The sequence below is a fragment of the Rhinolophus sinicus genome, chromosome 12, assembly GCF_057876585.1.
Source record: "Rhinolophus sinicus isolate RSI-liver-muscle chromosome 12, RSI-T2T, whole genome shotgun sequence".
NCBI classification, from domain to species: Eukaryota; Metazoa; Chordata; class Mammalia; order Chiroptera; family Rhinolophidae; genus Rhinolophus; species Rhinolophus sinicus.
Window position 1 is genome coordinate 9859078 of NC_142512.1, and position 18777 is coordinate 9877854.

Below are 18777 nucleotides of genomic sequence, written 5' to 3' on the forward strand. Positions count from 1 at the left end.
TCTTATCCTATATTGCTCTTTATCTTTTTATCGTGTAATCATTTATATCTTCAAAGAGTGCTCTGTAAACCTTAGATCACTGTACAAACATTAGTTCTTCTTGAGAGTATTGGTATCATTAGAATTGAAGGTCTTATGGTCCAGAGCTGTATTTCAAGAGTTGCTTTTATTACCTTTGTTGCCTAGGACACTTATGCACATTTATACATTCAATAAATGTTGTCAATGATGATGATAATGCATTTAAGCCCCAACTCCTCTCAAAGTGCCCACTCAGGGGTGAGCATCATTCATTTGCATGTGTTGTTTGGGTAGGTTTGTGAAAAGTATTCTCGTTATCTACGGCCACACCTCATACTCCCAGGACAGAGAACATTCAGTATGAAAAAGACATGTATTTTAGAATCCCATAATCAGGGGTTCGTGTGACCCTGGGCAACTGGCTTAGCCTCCATGAGCCTCGTTTTCCTCAGTGGCAAATAAAGAGTATTGAATTGGAGCTCAAAAGGTGTTGCGACAATTAGCAAGTTTACTCATACTCATTCCTCTTAATACTCGGCACATGGCAGCAATGCAATTAATGTGAGCTTTCTTCCTATTCCCTTTCTAATAATATCGCTCTCAAGACCTTTGGATAACATAATTTTCTTTCCCAGATAGACTTACATAGATGTTCCTAATAATTATTTGGCTACACACACAAAGTAAAGACTTTGATGATCACCTTGTTCTAGTCTTTGAACTACTTACTCTTCTGAGCCATGTCCCACAATTCTACTCTCATTCTGTTCCAGCCACACTGCATTTCTGATACTTGAACATTCTACGCATGCTCCCATTTCAGAGCCCTTGCACTCTCTGTCCTTCCTTTGCCGGAAACGCCTTTACTCCAAATATTCACAAGGCTTTATCCTTTATCTTTTTCAAAACTTTGCTCAAATGTTTCTGGCCATTTTACTTAATTTATGTCTGCAAACTTCGTAACTCCTCACCCCGCTTCTCTGCTTTCTCTCCATAAGACGTATCATCTTCTAATCCATTACGTATTTTACTTATTTTTTAAAAATTTATTTCTGTTTTCCCATGAGAATAGGGATTTTTATTTGGCTAGTTCAGCACTAGTCCCCAGAGACTAGTAAAGAGCCTGGCATACAATAGGTGCTCAGTAAATATTTGCACTCTGCAGACTATCATATGGAGAGACCAGTAAGGTTTGGTAACTTCCCGTTTGGCTTTCTTGATAAATTGGTTTGGTCTATGGTAAGGCTTGATGCCAAGGAATCTTAAAAATAGGGGTTGGCAATCTACGGACCTTTGAGCCAACTCCGGCCCACTGCCTGTTTTTGTAAATAAAGTTTTATTGGAACACAGCCACGTGCATTTATTTATAAATTGTCTGTGGCTGTTTTTGTGATAGAGTTGAGTAGTTGTGACAGAGACCACAATGACCACAAAGCCAAAAATACAGAAATGCCAAAAAAAGGTATACACATTTTAAGAAAGGAAAACTGTATTAAAATAGTAATACTCAATATATACCGATACAAGTCACGTTTGACTTCTGCAATTACAAGAGATGCTCAAACTGGTTGCCATCAGCATCCAGACACTTTTGATTACAGCGAACTACTGCTTGAGCAACATTGACCAAAGTGTCCACTTATATACATTTTTGGGGCACCCTCGGTATTTATTACGTAGCTTTTTACAGAACAAGTGTGCCACGCCCTGTCTCAGAGAAGCAAGTTGGTCAACTGTCAAGGCTTGAGGATCTTGGTGTCTGGGAACTGTGGTTGGACTTTTGGTAGAGCCTTCCCAGAAAGTTCTGTGAGCTCTGTAGCAGTTGCAAATCCATACCCCACTTCCAGGAAAAGGGGAGCACTGGGCATGGGGCAAGGAGTTCTTACCTGTGCAGTACACACCTGGCTGCTGACAGGTGAGGAGACCCTGTGCCCTTCTCCTTGAGCGCCTGAAGATGAAGGTAGGAAGTAATGGTTGTTTGGTGATGGGGGCAAACTGATATGCTGTGGGCTTTTCACAGCCCCAAGTGGTGAATGCTGAGGGGAGCACTGAGGACTGAGAAATGTGGAAGAAAGTACGTTGGTCTGACCTGAGGTCTCCACGCAGTGAGTGCTCCCAAGGGGCAGGAGTTGAGCAGCTTCACAAGCCTGTGGTTGGCCATCTGAGTTGTTGCTTTGTCTTTTCACAGCTATTTGTTGGGATGCATAAGGACAGCTGGAGATGGCATCTTCCTTCTTGATGGGGGCACCCAAGAAAGGCAGTGGCTTCTTCTCGGCACAGTTGTTCCTTTTCTGCTTCTGCAGCTGCATCCGCAGCTCTTCCACGTGCCTTTGTTCTTGCTGGAGTTTCCAGGTGAGCTCATTGATCACCTTCTGCTTCTCCACTAGCATCTTGTCCTTCTCGGAGTCTAGCCCGTCCAGCTCGGAAGGAATGGAGCCCCCATTCAGACTGCTCATGAGGCTCTCCTCGGGGCAGACATGAACCGGGGACGGGTGCAGGCCGAAGGACGGGGACGTGTCGTTGAAAGTGTCAGGCAGGGACCCGGCCATCGACAGGTCGGACGAGGCGGGTGAAATTGGGGGGCTGGAGCTGGTGCTACCGAAGTGGTAGAAGCCATTGGATAAGGCACTGGTGGAAGGGGAGGACTGGTAATTGGGTAGCGCGTTGGTGGGCGTAACAGGAAAAGTGACAGTCGTTATCTCACCGAAATTGGGCACAGGGTTCCCGGAACTGTCCTGGAAGGGCCGAAGCCTGTCCATGAGGGCCGTCTTGGTGCCTGACACCGGCAAGCCCCGTATTCGAAGCTGTTGTCTTAATTCAGAAACCTAAAGAAACCACGGCGTTGTTAGTGGGCTGTTTAATGACAATCTTTTAAAAAGTGCATTTAGTATTATGTTAACTTTAAAACATCACAAATGGAATTTCACAATGTTCACTTCTCTTTTTAATACTTTTTTATTTCCTGCCCTGCACCCAATATAAATCTGTTTTGTACAATTTTAACAATTTTTTTAAAATTTGTCGTATACCATGTTTCATGGTTCCAGAATTGTAGAAATATCCCAGAAATGTAGCGCTCAAATGAACCACAGACGGTACCTAGTCTACTGCCGTCCAACCCCCATCCTGGTCCTTGTCTTCATTTTACAGATGAGAAAATGATGCCTGTCTAGGTCTAAACATTAGCTAGCAACCAACCATCCTGAAGCATGCTGACCCTCGGATGTTCTGCCACCCAGGTGACTGCCCTCCCCACATGCCCTCTCTGTGGGTGGTTCTCACACCACAGCAGGCACCAGAACCACTGACCATGGGATTCAGCATAGCCGGCTGGGCCCCAGCTTAGAATTTCTGATTTAGAGGGTCTGGATTGGGACTGAGAATGGGCTTTCGTGACAAGTTTCCAAGTGATGTGGATGCTGCTGGTCTTTGGACCAGTTTTTGAAAACCACAGTTCTACATTAACATTTATGTCCTAAATTTAACAACTGGCTCGGTTATAGTCATATATTGAGAGAGAGTATGTATGGAGATAAGACTACCAGTTCAAACGCTGGCCCTGCCTCTTACTAGCTCAGTGACCACTTTGTGCCTCGGTTTCTCTTCTGCAAATTGGAGATAATTATACCTACTTTATACATTTTTGTGAGGATTAAAATAGCTTAAACTTTGTAAAGCACTTGGAATAGTGCCTGGCAAATGGTTGGTGCAGTGCAAGGGTTTGTTATTATTATTATGTGGACACACATGCAATTATTTAATCCCTGCATTTTTTTGATAATGTTCATAAATTTTAACCATCTGGCATCTAAAAATATGGAAACTCAATAAATAGTAGTGTATAAAAATGATGGAATGCTTTGGATCTATTAAAACTGATGCTATAAATATTTGTTCATGTATAATAATAAATGTTTTTTCATATATATATTTAAACCTATGCTTGCAGATGAAAATATCTGGGTAAAGATATGCTAAAATGTTAACAATGGTTTTCTTCATCTGTATTTCCTAAATAGCCTACATAAGCATATTACTTTTATAATTAAAATAGGAAATACATTAAATACTTAAATGTCAATAATTCCATAAAACAACTAGAAGAATCTATATGGGGAAATAGTCTTCTGATATTCTGTAGGGAAAAATCTTTTGAGCATAAAAGGATAGAAACTAATAATAAAAATATTGACAACAAAAATTGAAAAACCCTATAAGTCACTAAAAAGATAATGCAAATAGCAATCTCAGAAAAAAATAATTGCAGGACAAATAATAAAGTATTAGTATGCTCAATGTATCAAGTGTGCTTAAAAATCCAAAAGAAAAAGATTGACACCCAATATAAAAACAGGTCATTGACATCCTCCAACCCTTGACAAACAAAAGACAAAGACAATTTTTCAATGGCCAATAATGTGTGTGTATCATCATTAGTATTCCAAGATATGCGAATGGAATAATATGTACATATTTTTGTATTCATCAAATTGACAAATAAATTTATAATGACCCTTTGTGTTACTGAAATAGCAGCAAACATAAGTGAATAAAAAGGGTTGTTTTTTTTAAAAAGCTCTTTAATACTTTAATACGTTGCTATTCCAAGTGTGATTCCTGGACCTGTAGCACCACAGCATCTGGGAGTGTGCCAGAAACAGAGTCTCGGCTCCCTCCCCATACCTACTGAATCAAAAACTGCATTTTACCAAGAGCTCAGGTGATTCAGTTTGCAGTCAGACATGTTTGGCAAGTGCTGCTTTCACATACTGTTTTGGGGAATAGATTGACACAAATGTTCAGGACAGAAATTTGGCTGTATGTATCAAGAATTTCTAAAAATATTAGTATGTTTTGGTTCAGGAATTCCTTTCCTATGTACTTAGCCCAGGGAGATAATCAGAGAAATGAATAAATATACGTATGTACACATTATATTTTCAATTGGAAGCAAAAATTTGGAAGCAACATGTCCAATAGAGGAATGTTAACTAGGTGGTGAAATGATATACTGCTATGAAATTTTTTTTAAATTGAGTATTAATAATTATGAAAAATGTTCGTGATATATTAAGCAAAAAAGCATGCCAGAAAATTATGTCAACATAATTATTTTAAAACGATTATTTTAAAACAAACCATGTTCATACACGTTTCAAGTCTAGAAATATAATCTATAATGCCATCTGCAAATCCATTGTCTTTCACAACATTTTTTATATGCACTATTATATTTCAATAGCAAATATATATTACTTTACACTCAGCTAAAACTTATTCTAAAAGGATTGCAACAACTTACATTACCATAAGCAATAAAATAGTCTATCCTTTCCTCCCTCCCCAGTTTTGCTAGCATTGTTTTATTATTTTCTTTTTGATTTGCTGGTTTGAAAAAGTGCAAAATGGCAACTCATTATAGTTTTAATTTTGAATTATTTAAAATTAATGAATTCTACATTTATTTTTAGAACCTGTTCTGGCACTGAATAATTTAAAGTACATTATTAAATAGTGCAGCTCATATTCTAGAATAAAGTGAATACTTAAGTGGAATTCAGTTTACCTTAAATTTCAGACTATTACGCAGTGTGGACTGGCTTGGGACAAAGTTTTGTATACACTTTTCCTACATTAATTAGTATTTTAATCATTGGTAACTTTTTAAACCATTTAATGGAAAATTTCAAACACACACAAAAATAAATAGAAAGTATAATGAATCCCATGTACTCATCAACCAGCTTCAATAATTATTAACTCATGCCCAATCTTGTTTCATTTATACTCCAAACCACATCTTCCCCTACATTTCCCAAATTATGTTGCAGCAAATCATATAATTTAAGCTGTAAAATATTTTGGTATCTATCTCTAAAAGAAGACACTTTAAAAAAAAACACAATGCAATACAATACCATTATCACATCTAAAAAATATGAACCACGTTTTCGTAATATCCATCAAATATTCCCCGTTTTTAATATGAATTCACTTTTCTATCTATCTATCATCTATCTATCTATCTATCTATCTATCTATCTATCTATCTATCTATCTATCTATCTATCTATCTATCATCTATCTCCTCCCAGTTTGTTAGAAACCAAAACCAAAAACAAAAACAAAAAACACAGACTGGTATTACCACTTCTAAGTTTATCCTTCCCTCCCCCCTCTTTCCATTTTGCTCTCTATCTCATTCAATGTTCTAGTTTCAACCCTCCACACTATGAAAACGATCCCGGAATTTTGTTTCCTATTCCTGACAACACAGTTAAGCTGAACTAGGTTGGTGTATTTCTAACTGATGAAAGCTGGCTCGACTTTTTCTCTTGGTTGTGCTGCTGGTACCTGTGACTCAACTTCCCCAGACTGAATGAACTTGCTGACCGTTCAAATCAGCTCTTCATTCTACCCTCCCAATGTTAGCCACTGGTGTAACTCCCAGCTACACCCAGTTAAGGTTTCGCCCTCTCCCCTCTCCTCACACACCCAGTGGTCAAGTCCAGTTAAAGTTTCTTTCTTCTGTCCCTCTCTTTCCATTCTCATCTGGAATGACAATAGCAAAGCCTTTGAAATCAGTCACTTAAGGTCAAGTCCCAGTTTTGACATTTATTAACTGGTTCACTTGCATATCATTTAGCCTCTTTAAGTTTTGATTTTTACGTTCATATTTAAAACTTACCTTGCAGGGTGAAAATTAAAGCAGATCTATGTTTGACTGATAGTTTATACTCAGAAAATGGCAGTTGCCACTATCATCATTGTCATCTCTTAATACCTATGCTAATTATTATAACTATAACCAGCCAATGATCCTGAGGACACCACCTTTGAGGGCTCTGACAGCTGGCACATCATGTCCGGACTCTGTTTCCTCTGGGGTCAATGCCTCTCCAGTCCTACCTGACCTAGGCTCCCATCCAGAGATATACTACTTTAAAAAGAAATCTTTTTTATTATGGTAAGACATAACATAAAAATTACCATTTAATCATTTCAAGTCTACAGTTCAGTGTCATTAGTACATTTACAATGTTGTGCAAATATCCCCACCATCCATCTCCAGAACTTTTTCACGATTTCAAACTGAATCTCTGTACCCATTAACACTAACTCCTCATTCTCACCTTCCCCCGCCCCTGATAACCATCATTTTACTTTCTGTCTCTATGAATTTGACTACTCTAGGTACATCATATAATATCTGTCCCTTTGTGTCTGGCTTATTTCACTCACTGTAATGTTTTCAAGGTAAAACTTTTATCTCTATGGATTTATGATCTGGGGAGTGGAGGGTGGTGACCCGTCACTCTGGCATCTTCTTCTGGGTTAATGGGTGCCACATTAAAATCTAAGCACTTGTATTCCAAGTGGAAAGAATAGAGGAAATTTTGATATCAGGACCCAAGCTATATTTTATTTACCAGTGTTGGTACTTGGCAGCCATGGAGTTTCCTTTAATTTGAAATATTCCCAATCCTATCTTTCCCCAAAGAAGATAATAACCAAGGACAGAATGGGAATGGGGAGGGGACAGGTGAGGATTGAGGAAGGGTCACAGGACTGCACAGTGAAGACTATGAGGGCTTTTTGGAATTTAGATTTTTTGGGGAGGGGGAAATGATAAGATCCTTAGGGGAGGGAGGGTAATTGTAGGGTGGAAACCAGGTAAAGTGGTGTAATCACTGCAAATGGAATGAGGCATTGAAGGGAATAGGTGTGCTCACACAGTGGAGAAGCTCACGGCACTGCATTCATCTTTTCCAGTTCTTTTGTAACTACTGTGCCAATGCACATGCCAGTCCTGAGGACTGCTTTCAATCACTAGGTTCAACGCAAAGCTCAGTGTCATTTCAGTGAAATGAGGGCCATGTGGTCTGTGACCCAGAGTAAACTGCTAGCACGTACAGATCGGGTAACAAGTTGCTGCCACATTTCAGAGCAGACAGTACATTGTTTTAAATGACATTAATGACATAGGGTTACCAATATTTTATCTTGTTAAACAAGAACAAATAGCCTTATTTAATAAAATCCCTATTTAATAAAAAGAAACAAAACTCTGCCAGAAACACTCCATTTCCATCTACTATCTTCATCATTTCCTAATGGAAAGGATCTTTTAGCTTTCAGAATATTGGGCGGAAATAAGTACTTTCCATAAAGATTAGTCAGATATGTTGAACACACTTCGATTTATGAAAAACCCTTTACATGGTTCTTATTTTTCTCATTTTATCAGAGATTGGTAAAAGTTCGTCTTGGAATTCACCACTAGCTTAGAGAATTCTGGAAGCTCATAGCAATCTCACAGCTCCTCTCTGTTCTATACGATTCCATTTGATTCCCATGATAACTCATTTATGCAAATGAGGAATTTGAGGAGCAGAAAATTTAAGACGCTCGCCCAAGTTTGCATAGCCAGTGAAAAGGCTGAGTTGGGAGCCTGTGGTCTTCTGCTCTCTGGGGTATTCAACCACAGCAGTTACTATTCTGTCACGTGCTTGAGCCTCTCCCATACTCGTCCCCCTCCCACTGTTCTATACAAGAAATCAGTTGATGGAAATGTTGTTAAAAATGTACTGATATATTTGTTAAACAAAGAAAAAAAGAAAAGAAAATCATGCCAAATCCTATACCTTCAGATCATCTAGGTTTGATGGGAGTGGGCCTGGTTTGAGAGAAGAGACACCAGTTTGTCCAGAAAAACTGTTTTTGACAGGAGACAAAGGGGTATTGCTCAGTGGTGTTGAAGAAGAATTTGGATTTCTGACCATCTGTTCGTTTGGTTCCCTGAAAAACAAACCAAAAAGAGGCACTTAAAATATGGTCAAATATATATATGAGGATTTTATGTTGTGATTCATAATAAGAAATATATATTTGCTCTTCATCCCGGTTTCTAGCTCACAGCTTCTAAAACCCGTGGAATTTCCTAGGTGATCCAAGTGACAAAGGCATTTTTTGTTATGAGGTGAATTTTGGACTCCATCTGAGGAGGGATGATGGTTGCTAGGAGAACCAATCATGTGATTAGAGGGTTGAAACTTTCAGTCCCACCCTCTTCTTACCCCCTTGAACTCCAGGGAGGGGAGGACTACAGATTGAGTTCACCAGTGGTCAATGATTTAGTCAATTATTGCTCTGTAATGAGGCTTCTATAAACACCCAAAAGGATGGGGCTCGGAAAGTTTCCAGGTTTGTCAACACATGGAGGTGCTGGGAGAGTGGCCAGCTCGGAGAGGCCATGGGAGCTCCACCCCCTTCCCCCATACCTTGCCCTATGCATCTCTTTCATCTGGCTGTTCCTGAGTTATATCCTTTCCATAATAAACCAGTAATCTAGTAAGTAAAATGTTTCTTGGAGTTCTGTGAGCCACTCTAGCAATTTAACCAAACCTAAGGGGGAGGTCATGGAAATCTGTGATCTATAGTTGGTGGACCAGAAGCAAGGTGACAAGTTCTGGACTTGCAATTGGCATCTTAAGGGGTTGGGGGTGGCAGTCTTGTGCGACTGAGCCCTTAACCCATGGAAACTGATGCTATTTCCAGGAAGCTAGTGTCAGAATTGAGTGGAATTGTTGGACAGCCAGCTGATATTGCAGAATTGCCTGGTGATGTGGGGAAAACCTCCCCCACATATTGGAATTGGGTGACCAGAACCCTTGTATTTAGATCAGATCACAAGCTACTACGTGTCTACACGGATCAGGTAAGTAACGTCAGCAGAATACGCAGGGTGAGGAAAACAAGAGCAGGCTAGATGGCAAGTGGCAAGTGACACTCAAGGTGAGTTGGGGTAGACAGGAGGGAGTGGTGGTGACTTTGGCATATGGGTGAGGCAAATCCATTTATGTTTTAGCAAATGCACTGTCCTATGGAGGCAGGCGCATGCCTGATGAAGCTTGATTGTATTCAGCACTCAGCACAATTGCTAGCACAATCCAAGACTGAACAGAGACAGGTGATGGAACCCTCATTCCAAGTTTATACTTGAAGAGATTGACCATTGAAAAGGTGGCCTGGCAATGAGGTCACACACTGGGGCTTAGGAGTCAATCTGTGAGGATGTCCCTCTTGGTCACTTAGCTCTGTTGCTTCCTAAAGCATGAGTGCTGAACCAATTCAAAAATCGTAAGCTGTGTTGGAGTTGCCCACAATTCCAAGATGCATTCTTAGATGTTTTCGCCTCTCGGTTCCACAATTCAGTCTGAAATTGCTAATCCTTTCCCTTTTCCCAAAGAGACCTCTTATTAGGAGCACCGATTTACTTGCTCTCTCCCAGCCTTATGTTCCAGAAAAGCAGCACATGGTTTTTAAACAGAACCATATTCTGAACACACTGGAGGCGCACGTGGTACAATACCGGACTCGCTGTGTCCCAAGGTGCGGGCCCGTGTGCCTCAGAGAGAAGCCACCCCAACCTCTGCTTGCAGCTCCCCCGCCCCACCCCCAGCCGGGGCACCCCTGACTTACTTGAGCGGAGCTTGGTGAAGCCCAGGGTAGCCGAACCGGTGCTGCTGCTGCTGCTGCTGGCTGAGGATTTGGAGCTGCAGGAACAGTTGCTGCTGCTGGAGCAGCCGGGCGTAGGCCGAGTCCATGGGCGGAGGGGACTTCTCTGCCTTCTGGTCCGGGGGGATGTACTGGTGATATTTGAGCTTCTTCACCTTTGGCTTGGGGTCCTTGGGTTTTTTGTGGCGGTTCTTATTGTCACTCAAGGACTTGGACTGCAAAGAGGATGAAGAAAGGCATGTGCTTTAGGTGATGGTGGGGAATGACTTGGTGCCGCGCGCATCTCGGGAGGCAGGTTGGTCTGGCGGATGGACTTGGATCCCGGAAGTACCATACAGCGAGGTCACCATGTGCAGAGAGATCCTGGGACATTACGATATCTAAGGAACAAATCTATTTCGAGAGTATCCCACTGGAAGGGCCCTCGTTAGGCAGGGACTCTTGAATCTTAGAAGTGGCTCCAGGAGTAGAGTGAGATGTAAGCCTGTGTTTCAGTGACAACACTTTCCTCATCTCAGACCAACCCGTGGCCTAATCGAGCATAAGTTCTGAACTGGGGATGGATTCATAACAAAGTTCTTTCATATGTGTGCATGTAGTCACCTTTGCTTAAACACTTAGTAAACTGACTTCGTAACGACATAAACTTAGATGACATTAAGCTTGTCCTTGAAAACCCAGAATGTGCAGTTTGTTGCTTCAGGCTGAAAAGTTAGACTTGCCACCATCCCCAAATACTGTTATCAAATCAGGAAGTGACACCCTCTGAACTAATGACACTTTACTTACTATGGGAAGGGTTAGTCATGAGCTAGAACTCTTTCAGAAGTTACCCGTCATATAGCACGAGGTGGTAACCTTGAAAGAAGTTAAGGGTACAGGCTAGAAAGTTAAGAGAACAATTACTTTATTACATCTTAGTTACCTCACCTGAAAGTTGGGGGAAATATTCTATACTTTCTATCTCAATGATCAATATAAGAATGATAAAGAAATAATATTGAAATAATAACAGGTCTGAGAGGACAGTGTGATTATATCTATAACCTGCTCCTAAAATCTAAAGGCCTCTATGTATTCCATATATTGGGAAGTAATAGGTCCATACTGTGATCAGTTGAAGAAACATAAGTTTTTTCAAACCTTGACTTTATTCCGGAAGGATAAAATGAAGAACATGGATGTCATGACAGAAGATTCTTGAGGATTTGGGGGAAAAGTTGGAGGGAAAGTGTGGTACCGGCAGTGTCCAGGAGAGGGGGCTCCTGAATAGCTCGCAGGCATGACTGGGCAGCTTCCCCATTTTAACCACAAAACACATAATACGAATGTGACCTATTGGAAGGAGACACTAACTTGCTTTTCTCTGAGTCAGCGCATCCCACCACCGAAGCCTCTTTTGTGTTTTCTCAAGGAGGCTTCCCGGAGACCAATGAATAATGAGCACAAGTATTCCCGTTTGCTTGGTGGCTCTGTTTCTCCGTGCTCTTTCATCGATTAGCATGCTAGTTAATTAATCAGTCTTCTGCACTTGGGAGAATTTCTGTGGAGCCTGTGCAGTCAGCTTTGCCCTACTTTGCTGCATCTCAGCTTCTGTTCCCATCTCTCTCTAGGACTTGCCTGGTCTGGGGGAGCTGCAGCCCTGGGCCTAACAGATAAGTCAGGGGCTATTGAATTTTCTCTCCATGTTGCCTTAGCACAGAGACTCTGAGCCTTCCAGAAGGTACTCAAATTGAACTATTGTATCTGGATAGTGAAGGCAAAGACTGAATCCGTAGAGCTCTGAATCCACAGAACTGGGTAGTTTCACACTCTTTTGGGGACCAGAGGTTACTAAGTGTGGATTTTTGTTGTTTTTTTGTTTGTCTGTTTTGTTTTGTTTTCTACCTAGAACTTCAAGCCCAACAGAAGGGGAGAACATTTTTCTAAAGCACAGGTGGATCCCAGTCCAGTGCTTTAAGACCCAGGCATAAATGTGTAAAGCAGGTTAGTGTAATGTTAGAGGGAAGAGTGCTGCCGTGGCTAAAGAGTGCATGACTTCTAACAGCTTTCTGATTCGAACCTGCTCACACACACTGGGCCTGCCACACAACACACTACCCCAGCAGCCCATAATCAGTTTGCCTGTTCTGCTCTGCAAGATGAAGCCCAAACTCTAGTCGGCTAAAGAAGACAGTTCACCAAACTGCCTAAATCTCCTGTCTCCAACAGCTTACCCCTCCTGCCTCTGTTCCTTGCAATTTTCTGTTGTCTGAAACTCCCCCACTCCACTTGCTATCTGACTCTAGCACATCCTTTGAGTCCAGTTCAAATCCTAGCTCACCTGGGAAGCCTGTCCTCACTCACAGTGATGTCTCTTATCTGCAGGTCTCCTATTCTCATACGGTATTTTGAGGCTGCCTGATAATGGTCACACCACTGCATACCCTGCTGAGGGGGTGGGGGAGACTGAAATTCAGCCCCCATTCTGCTTCCTAAGCTATTGGCCCTGACAGGGGCTGTGGCTGCCCAGGGGAAGGGGAACCTCTTTTTGTATTGTGGTAAAATATAAGGAACATAAAATCACCATAGTATCCATTTTAAAGTACACGACCCAGGGGCATTTAGTACACTCACAGTGTTGTGCAAACGACATCACTATTGTTCCAGAACATTATTATCACCCCAAAAGGAAACCCGTGCCCATTAAACAGTCACTCCCCCATTCCCTCCTTCCTGCAGTCCCCCGAAACCACGAATCTGCTTTCTGTCTCTACGGTTCTGGCTCTTCAGGATATTTCTTTCATATTAATGGAATCATACCATATGCGACCTTTTGCGTCTGGCTTCTTTCACTCAGCATAATGTTTTCAAGGTTCATCTACATTGTAGCGTGTGTCACTACTTCATTCCTCTTTATGGCTAAATCATATTCCATTGTATGGATATGCCACGTGTTTATCCATTCTTCGGTTAATGGACATTTGGGTTAGTTCCCGACTTTTGACTATTGTGGATAGTGTTGCTATGCATATTCATGTACAAGTTTTTGTTTGAACACCAGTTTTCAATTCTTTTGGGCATAGACCTAGGAGTGGAATTACTGGCTCCTATAGTAATTCCATGTTTAATATTGAAGCACCACCACTGTTTTCCTTGGTGGCTGCACCATTTTACATCTCCACCAGCAATGTATGAGAGTTCCGATCTCCATATCCTCATCAGCACTTGCTTTTTTCCTTTTTCTTTTTTGATTATAGCCATTCTAGTGGGTGTGAAGTGGTATTTCATTGTGGTTTTGAGCTGCATTTCCCTGATGACTAATGACATTGAGCACCTGTTCATGTGCTTGGTGGCACTTTATCTTTGGAGAAATGTCTATTCAAGTCCTTTGGGGCACATTTTTCTCACTTGCTCAAAACACTATATGGGTTAGTGGTGGCTGCGATACCCAACTAGAATATAAGCTCCTTGAGGGCAGAAATCATGTCTTAGTCAACTTCTTATTCAACCCTCTCAGAGCCTGTACTGAGAATACCTTTCTCTTACATAGAATTCTACAGTTTTCACAGGATTTTTGTGCATTCTCTCACTGGCCTCCTATGAAGCTGACAAAGTGAACAGGAGAAGGATGTTTTTCCCCAGCTCAGCAGCCCCCTTCTTTAAGAAGCCCTCTAGTATCCTATTAATTTGGAGATGATGAATATTTAACAACTGAGAATTCACAGGCATTGACCAATCAGAAGGAATGTTGTCTCTTACATAAACAGCCAGTCTTGCTGGGTCAGCTGGGTATCAGTCTGCTCGTCATTGAAATTGACCTGTCTTCCCTCTGGGCAATGATTGCATTCTCTTAGGATGTAGTGAGGCTGAAGGCTTGACTAATTTGAATTATGAAAATTTAAGTACTTTGGGAGAAATACTAATAAAAGTTTTCTTTGGACACAACATTAGAAATAATGTAAATCATCTCCCTCCACCTGCAAAGAACAAACTTCATCTACAGTCCTATAATTTCAAAGTTGGTGAGCTGAGTGAATTGTAAGCTAGGTTAAAGCTATTGCAGCTCGGTGGTGGAGCTTTACTGGGCAACTGAAATACCTACTGTCCACTTAGAACGTGAAAACCACTTCTGTGTATGCAGTGGAGGGGGCTATGAGGCTATTGCTTTAACACTGGCTCTTACTAAATTATAATCATTTAACAAATATTTCGTAAGAGTCACCTGAACATTCATTAAATGCTGAGAAAGCATGCTTCAAAATCAATGAGAAGTTATTTGGGATAAAATATTATGCAGAAGCCCAAATGACAACCAGGCAGTTAACTGAGGAGAGAGCACTCTGTAAACTGTTAGATATAATGCTGAGAAAATTAAACTAAAACTGTGCTATATGCTTAGAATGTTTCGTACTGTGAATGTAACCCATGCATTTTTATGTATTTCCATATGGAGACTGGCTTGGATGATATAGGCCTTACACTGTGCAAGGCCCTGAGTCTGTGAGCGAGCACTCAGGCAGGTGATGGAGGTGGGCCCACCCATACCTTTACAGCAGCATGCGCGGGGTTGGGGGTGCTGAGGGGGCCAAGCCCCTGCTTCCCTGTGTCTGACTGATTTCCGAGCTGTGAGGCCGAGTCATTCCTGTCATTTTCTGAGCCAGAAGTAAGATCCTGAAATCCAAATTTCAGCATTGTTAGGATACAGGAGCAAAAATTGCGTGACATAGAATGTTAAAGTAGAGCCCTCCTTCCCCCCCTACACGGATAGCTCTGCTGTTTAAATCCTACCTTCATACCCAAGTACATATGAGACTACTTTCTCCAGGGGAAGGAGCCACATATATAATTTGTCAACCAATTGAGGACACTTTTGAGAGAAAAGGGGATCATTATTAATAATTATTCCACAAGACAGGAATAGAACTGCCCTATTCTAGGCAAACTGGGATATCTGGTCACCCTGTGTGAGGACTCCATCTGTCTGTCACAAGGTCTACCTGTTGGATGAGATAATGGGATTGAAAAAGAAAGTAAGAGGGAGGAGTGGGTGTAGGAATTTTAGGAAAAGTAGGACAACAAGAAAACTAGATGACAGGTGTTAGCAGATGGAGGGAAAGTGCGTGTACATATGTGTGTGTGCATATGTATGTGTTTTTGTATATCTGTATGTGTCTGCATTTATATGCATGTGTTCACATGTAGGTGTATGTATAGATATGTGTGTATATCTATGTGTGATATGTATATGTGTTCTGTGTGTATATGCATGTGTCTCTGTGTATATGTGTGTGCAAGTAATATATATATACATGTGTGGTGTGTGTCTCTGTGTATATGTGTGTGTGTGTATGCGTATTTATGTGTATGTGTGTATATGTAGGTAAGTGTCCTGAAAAATCTTTGTGAGAGGCATGTTTCTGTATGCATAGGACTTGGAAGAAGGATTAGTTAGTTATCTTCTCTCTCTCTCCTAAATTCCTATGCCGTGATGCTGACAAAAAGGGGCAGGGGCTGTTCAGGAACTCCCTCTGGCCCTTCTCAGTCCTTCCCTGAGTCCTGGCACCTGCAAAGGCCTATAGGATCCTTTCCTATTAGAGCCTCAGTGTCTTGATCTGTTACATGGGTCTGCTGGGTGAAATGACAAAATGGTCTTTGTCCGGCATTGCTCAGTGCTTACTCCCTTCCTCCCCTCTCCTAGGATTAAGCAGAAAAGAAGTTATCCTCTCCTTAAACCATTCTGAAATCAGAAGCTGAGGAATTTACTGTCAGAATAATAGCAGAAATGGTCTGATATACTGTTTGATGTTATCAAAGAACTTTGGCTGCAAAGACCAGCTGTGGCACGCAGGGGAAGGAAAAACACTTTGATTATGAACTCTTGCACAATAGATGTATGACTGTTTCGGCTATGCTTTTTATGTCTCCTGTTTTTCTCCCATTCCACATTTTCTCCTTGGCAGCCTTAACTTTGCTCCGATGCGATGAAGGAGGGCATGACAACGGCCAGTAAGTAGCATAGTTTCTGGAAAAAGGGCCCTGGATGATAATTACCAAACTGTCCCTGATAGCTGTATGTTGCTTTACAGTGTAATAAATGTTTTCAAATATAATATCTAATTTCAATACATCAAATAATTCCTGTGAGGCCAGGAGGAGTAAGCTCTGCCTAAAGGGAAGGGACTGAAGGTCTGGAGGGTTCTTTCAGAGCCAGTATGAGTGAAACCAGGGGTGGAAGACTCCTATCTCCCTGCCATGCAGTGCGTCTCCTTCCGCTCACGTGTGGGCACCCACACACACCTCCATGAGTACCATCGTGCTGGCTGAGGAGACTGGTGTGTGGCTTCTAGAGGCGGACGCTCCAGGGGCCGGGGGAATCTGAAGTGTTTCTGGAGGCCACACGGCTCCTCAGCCTCACGGAGCCTTAGTTCCTTGTCTGTCAGAATCCCCATCAGTGACACGTGCCTGGAGTGGACTGGGATATCTAACAGAAAACACTTATAAAGTATCTCACACTGAGTGAGCACTTACTACATGGCAGTGGCTGGTGTTAGTCATTATTGTTCTTTCTGAATGTGCTTTTAACAGTATTTGCAATATACATTCCTCACATCTTGAGAGCTGGTGAATTTGTCCAGAAAGAGATGCGTGTTGTGCTTAGGTCAGAGCTGGAACTGGACTTTGCAGTGGTTAATGGTAGAAGCAACTCAGGCTTCCCCGCTTTGTAGCCAATCAGCACTTCGTGCCGCCCACCCCCCACCCCAGCACCCTCTGGTGTCTGCTCAGTGCATGGAAAGGCTGTGGGCCTTGAAACCAGCCCTGCTCTGGCACATTTTATCTGGGAGATTGTTGGTGGGTCATCGAAATCTCAGGGAGCCTTATTTTCACTTTGTAAAAATGAAGATGAGAGGCATCGACTCGGAAGAGTGGATGCTTAAAAAAAGTAAGTCAAGGGTATAGTCCTGAGATTCTCTTTCAGGGTTTTATAGAAATTTTCGCCACTACACATAGAACCCTGGACCCAATAGGGTAAGAAGAGGTACCAAGGTGATGTGCAATCAAGGGACATCTCTCGGTCTCGAAGCATACGTGACAGCGTTGATTTTAAGACTATGAAGAGATGACAGGCTGAGATGTGGTTTGTTTACCTGGATTGTCCCCAGAGGGCCTGCCGAAGGGGTCTCTGTAGCTTTAGTGTCTGGGGGGGACCTTGCTGAGCCCTGGGGGTCTTCACTTCGAGTCTGATCTGGAGAAAGCCCATCGCTGCTGCTGTCCTCTTCAAAGGCAAACGCATCAGCTGATTTGGAGAAACTCACCTGGTTACCTGAGGGAGTGAAATCCAAGAACTCGGTCAGTGGCTTAGGCACATCAAAGGGCTTTTTGGAAATGCTTCAATGTGTCATCCCTATTAAGACTAGTTCCTTAGATCTGTTTGCAGTTCAAGGTAAGAGTGAGGAATGTGTGACATACGAGGTCTGACAATTAGGTTCATGAACTTGTGATGATGTCATTAGCTTTTTTTTTATATCAGAGGGATTATTCATTATGAATTTCTACCAACTGGACAAACAGTTAACCAAGTTTACTATTTGGAAATGCTGAAAAGGCTGTGTGAAAAAGTTAGGTGACCTGAACTTTTCACCAACAATTCATGGCTCTTGCATCACGACACTGCACCAGCTCACACGGCACTGACTGTGACGGAGTTTCTAGCCAGTAAACAAATAACTGTATGGGAACACCCTCCCTACTCACCTGATCTGGCCCCCAATGACTTCTTTCTTTACCCGAAGATAAAAGAAATATTGAAAGGAAGACATTTTGATGACATTCAGTACATCAAGGGTAATACGATGACAGCTCTGATGGCCATTCCAGAAAGAGTTCCAAAATTGCTTTGAAGGGTGGACTAGGCGCTGGTGTCAGTGCACAGCTTCCCAAGGGGAGTACTTCAAAGGTGACCATAGTGATATTCAGCAATGAGGTATGTAGCACTTATTCTAGGATGAGTTCGCAAACTTAATTGTCCAATCTCGTATAAAAGGTCTACCATTATATATTAAACATTATTTTCAGGTTTATCGATGCCTGAACATTTCCTGTGTGAACCTATATGTTTTTGAAATTAAATCAGGGAAGATGAAGGAAAGAAAAAGGGTCACTTTGTGCAGAATGAGGCCAATGGAGACAGCACTAGGAGGACGCCCCATTTCCCTCAGGTTTTACGACGAGAGCTATAATTGAGATGACAGTGTGCCA

At 41.9% G+C, this 18777-nt stretch overlaps 1 protein-coding gene across 3 annotated transcripts in view; it reads right to left on the reverse strand.

Moving 5' to 3' along the window:
- MYOCD (myocardin) overlaps positions 1 to 18777 on the reverse strand; it is a 92251-nt gene that overhangs the window by 11736 nt on the left and 61738 nt on the right. For 2 of the 3 annotated variants that reach the window (XM_019755276.3, XM_019755279.3), the window contains 5 exons: positions 17667 to 17842; positions 15067 to 15192; positions 10504 to 10754; positions 8667 to 8820; positions 1908 to 2846 (listed from right to left, as the gene is read on the reverse strand). In XM_019755276.3, coding sequence (XP_019610835.3) covers positions 1908 to 2846; positions 8667 to 8820; positions 10504 to 10754; positions 15067 to 15192; positions 17667 to 17842 — 1646 coding nt within the window. The remainder of the gene's footprint in view (positions 1 to 1907; positions 2847 to 8666; positions 8821 to 10503; positions 10755 to 15066; positions 15193 to 17666; positions 17843 to 18777) is intronic. The other variant, XM_019755277.3, reaches the window with a different exon arrangement.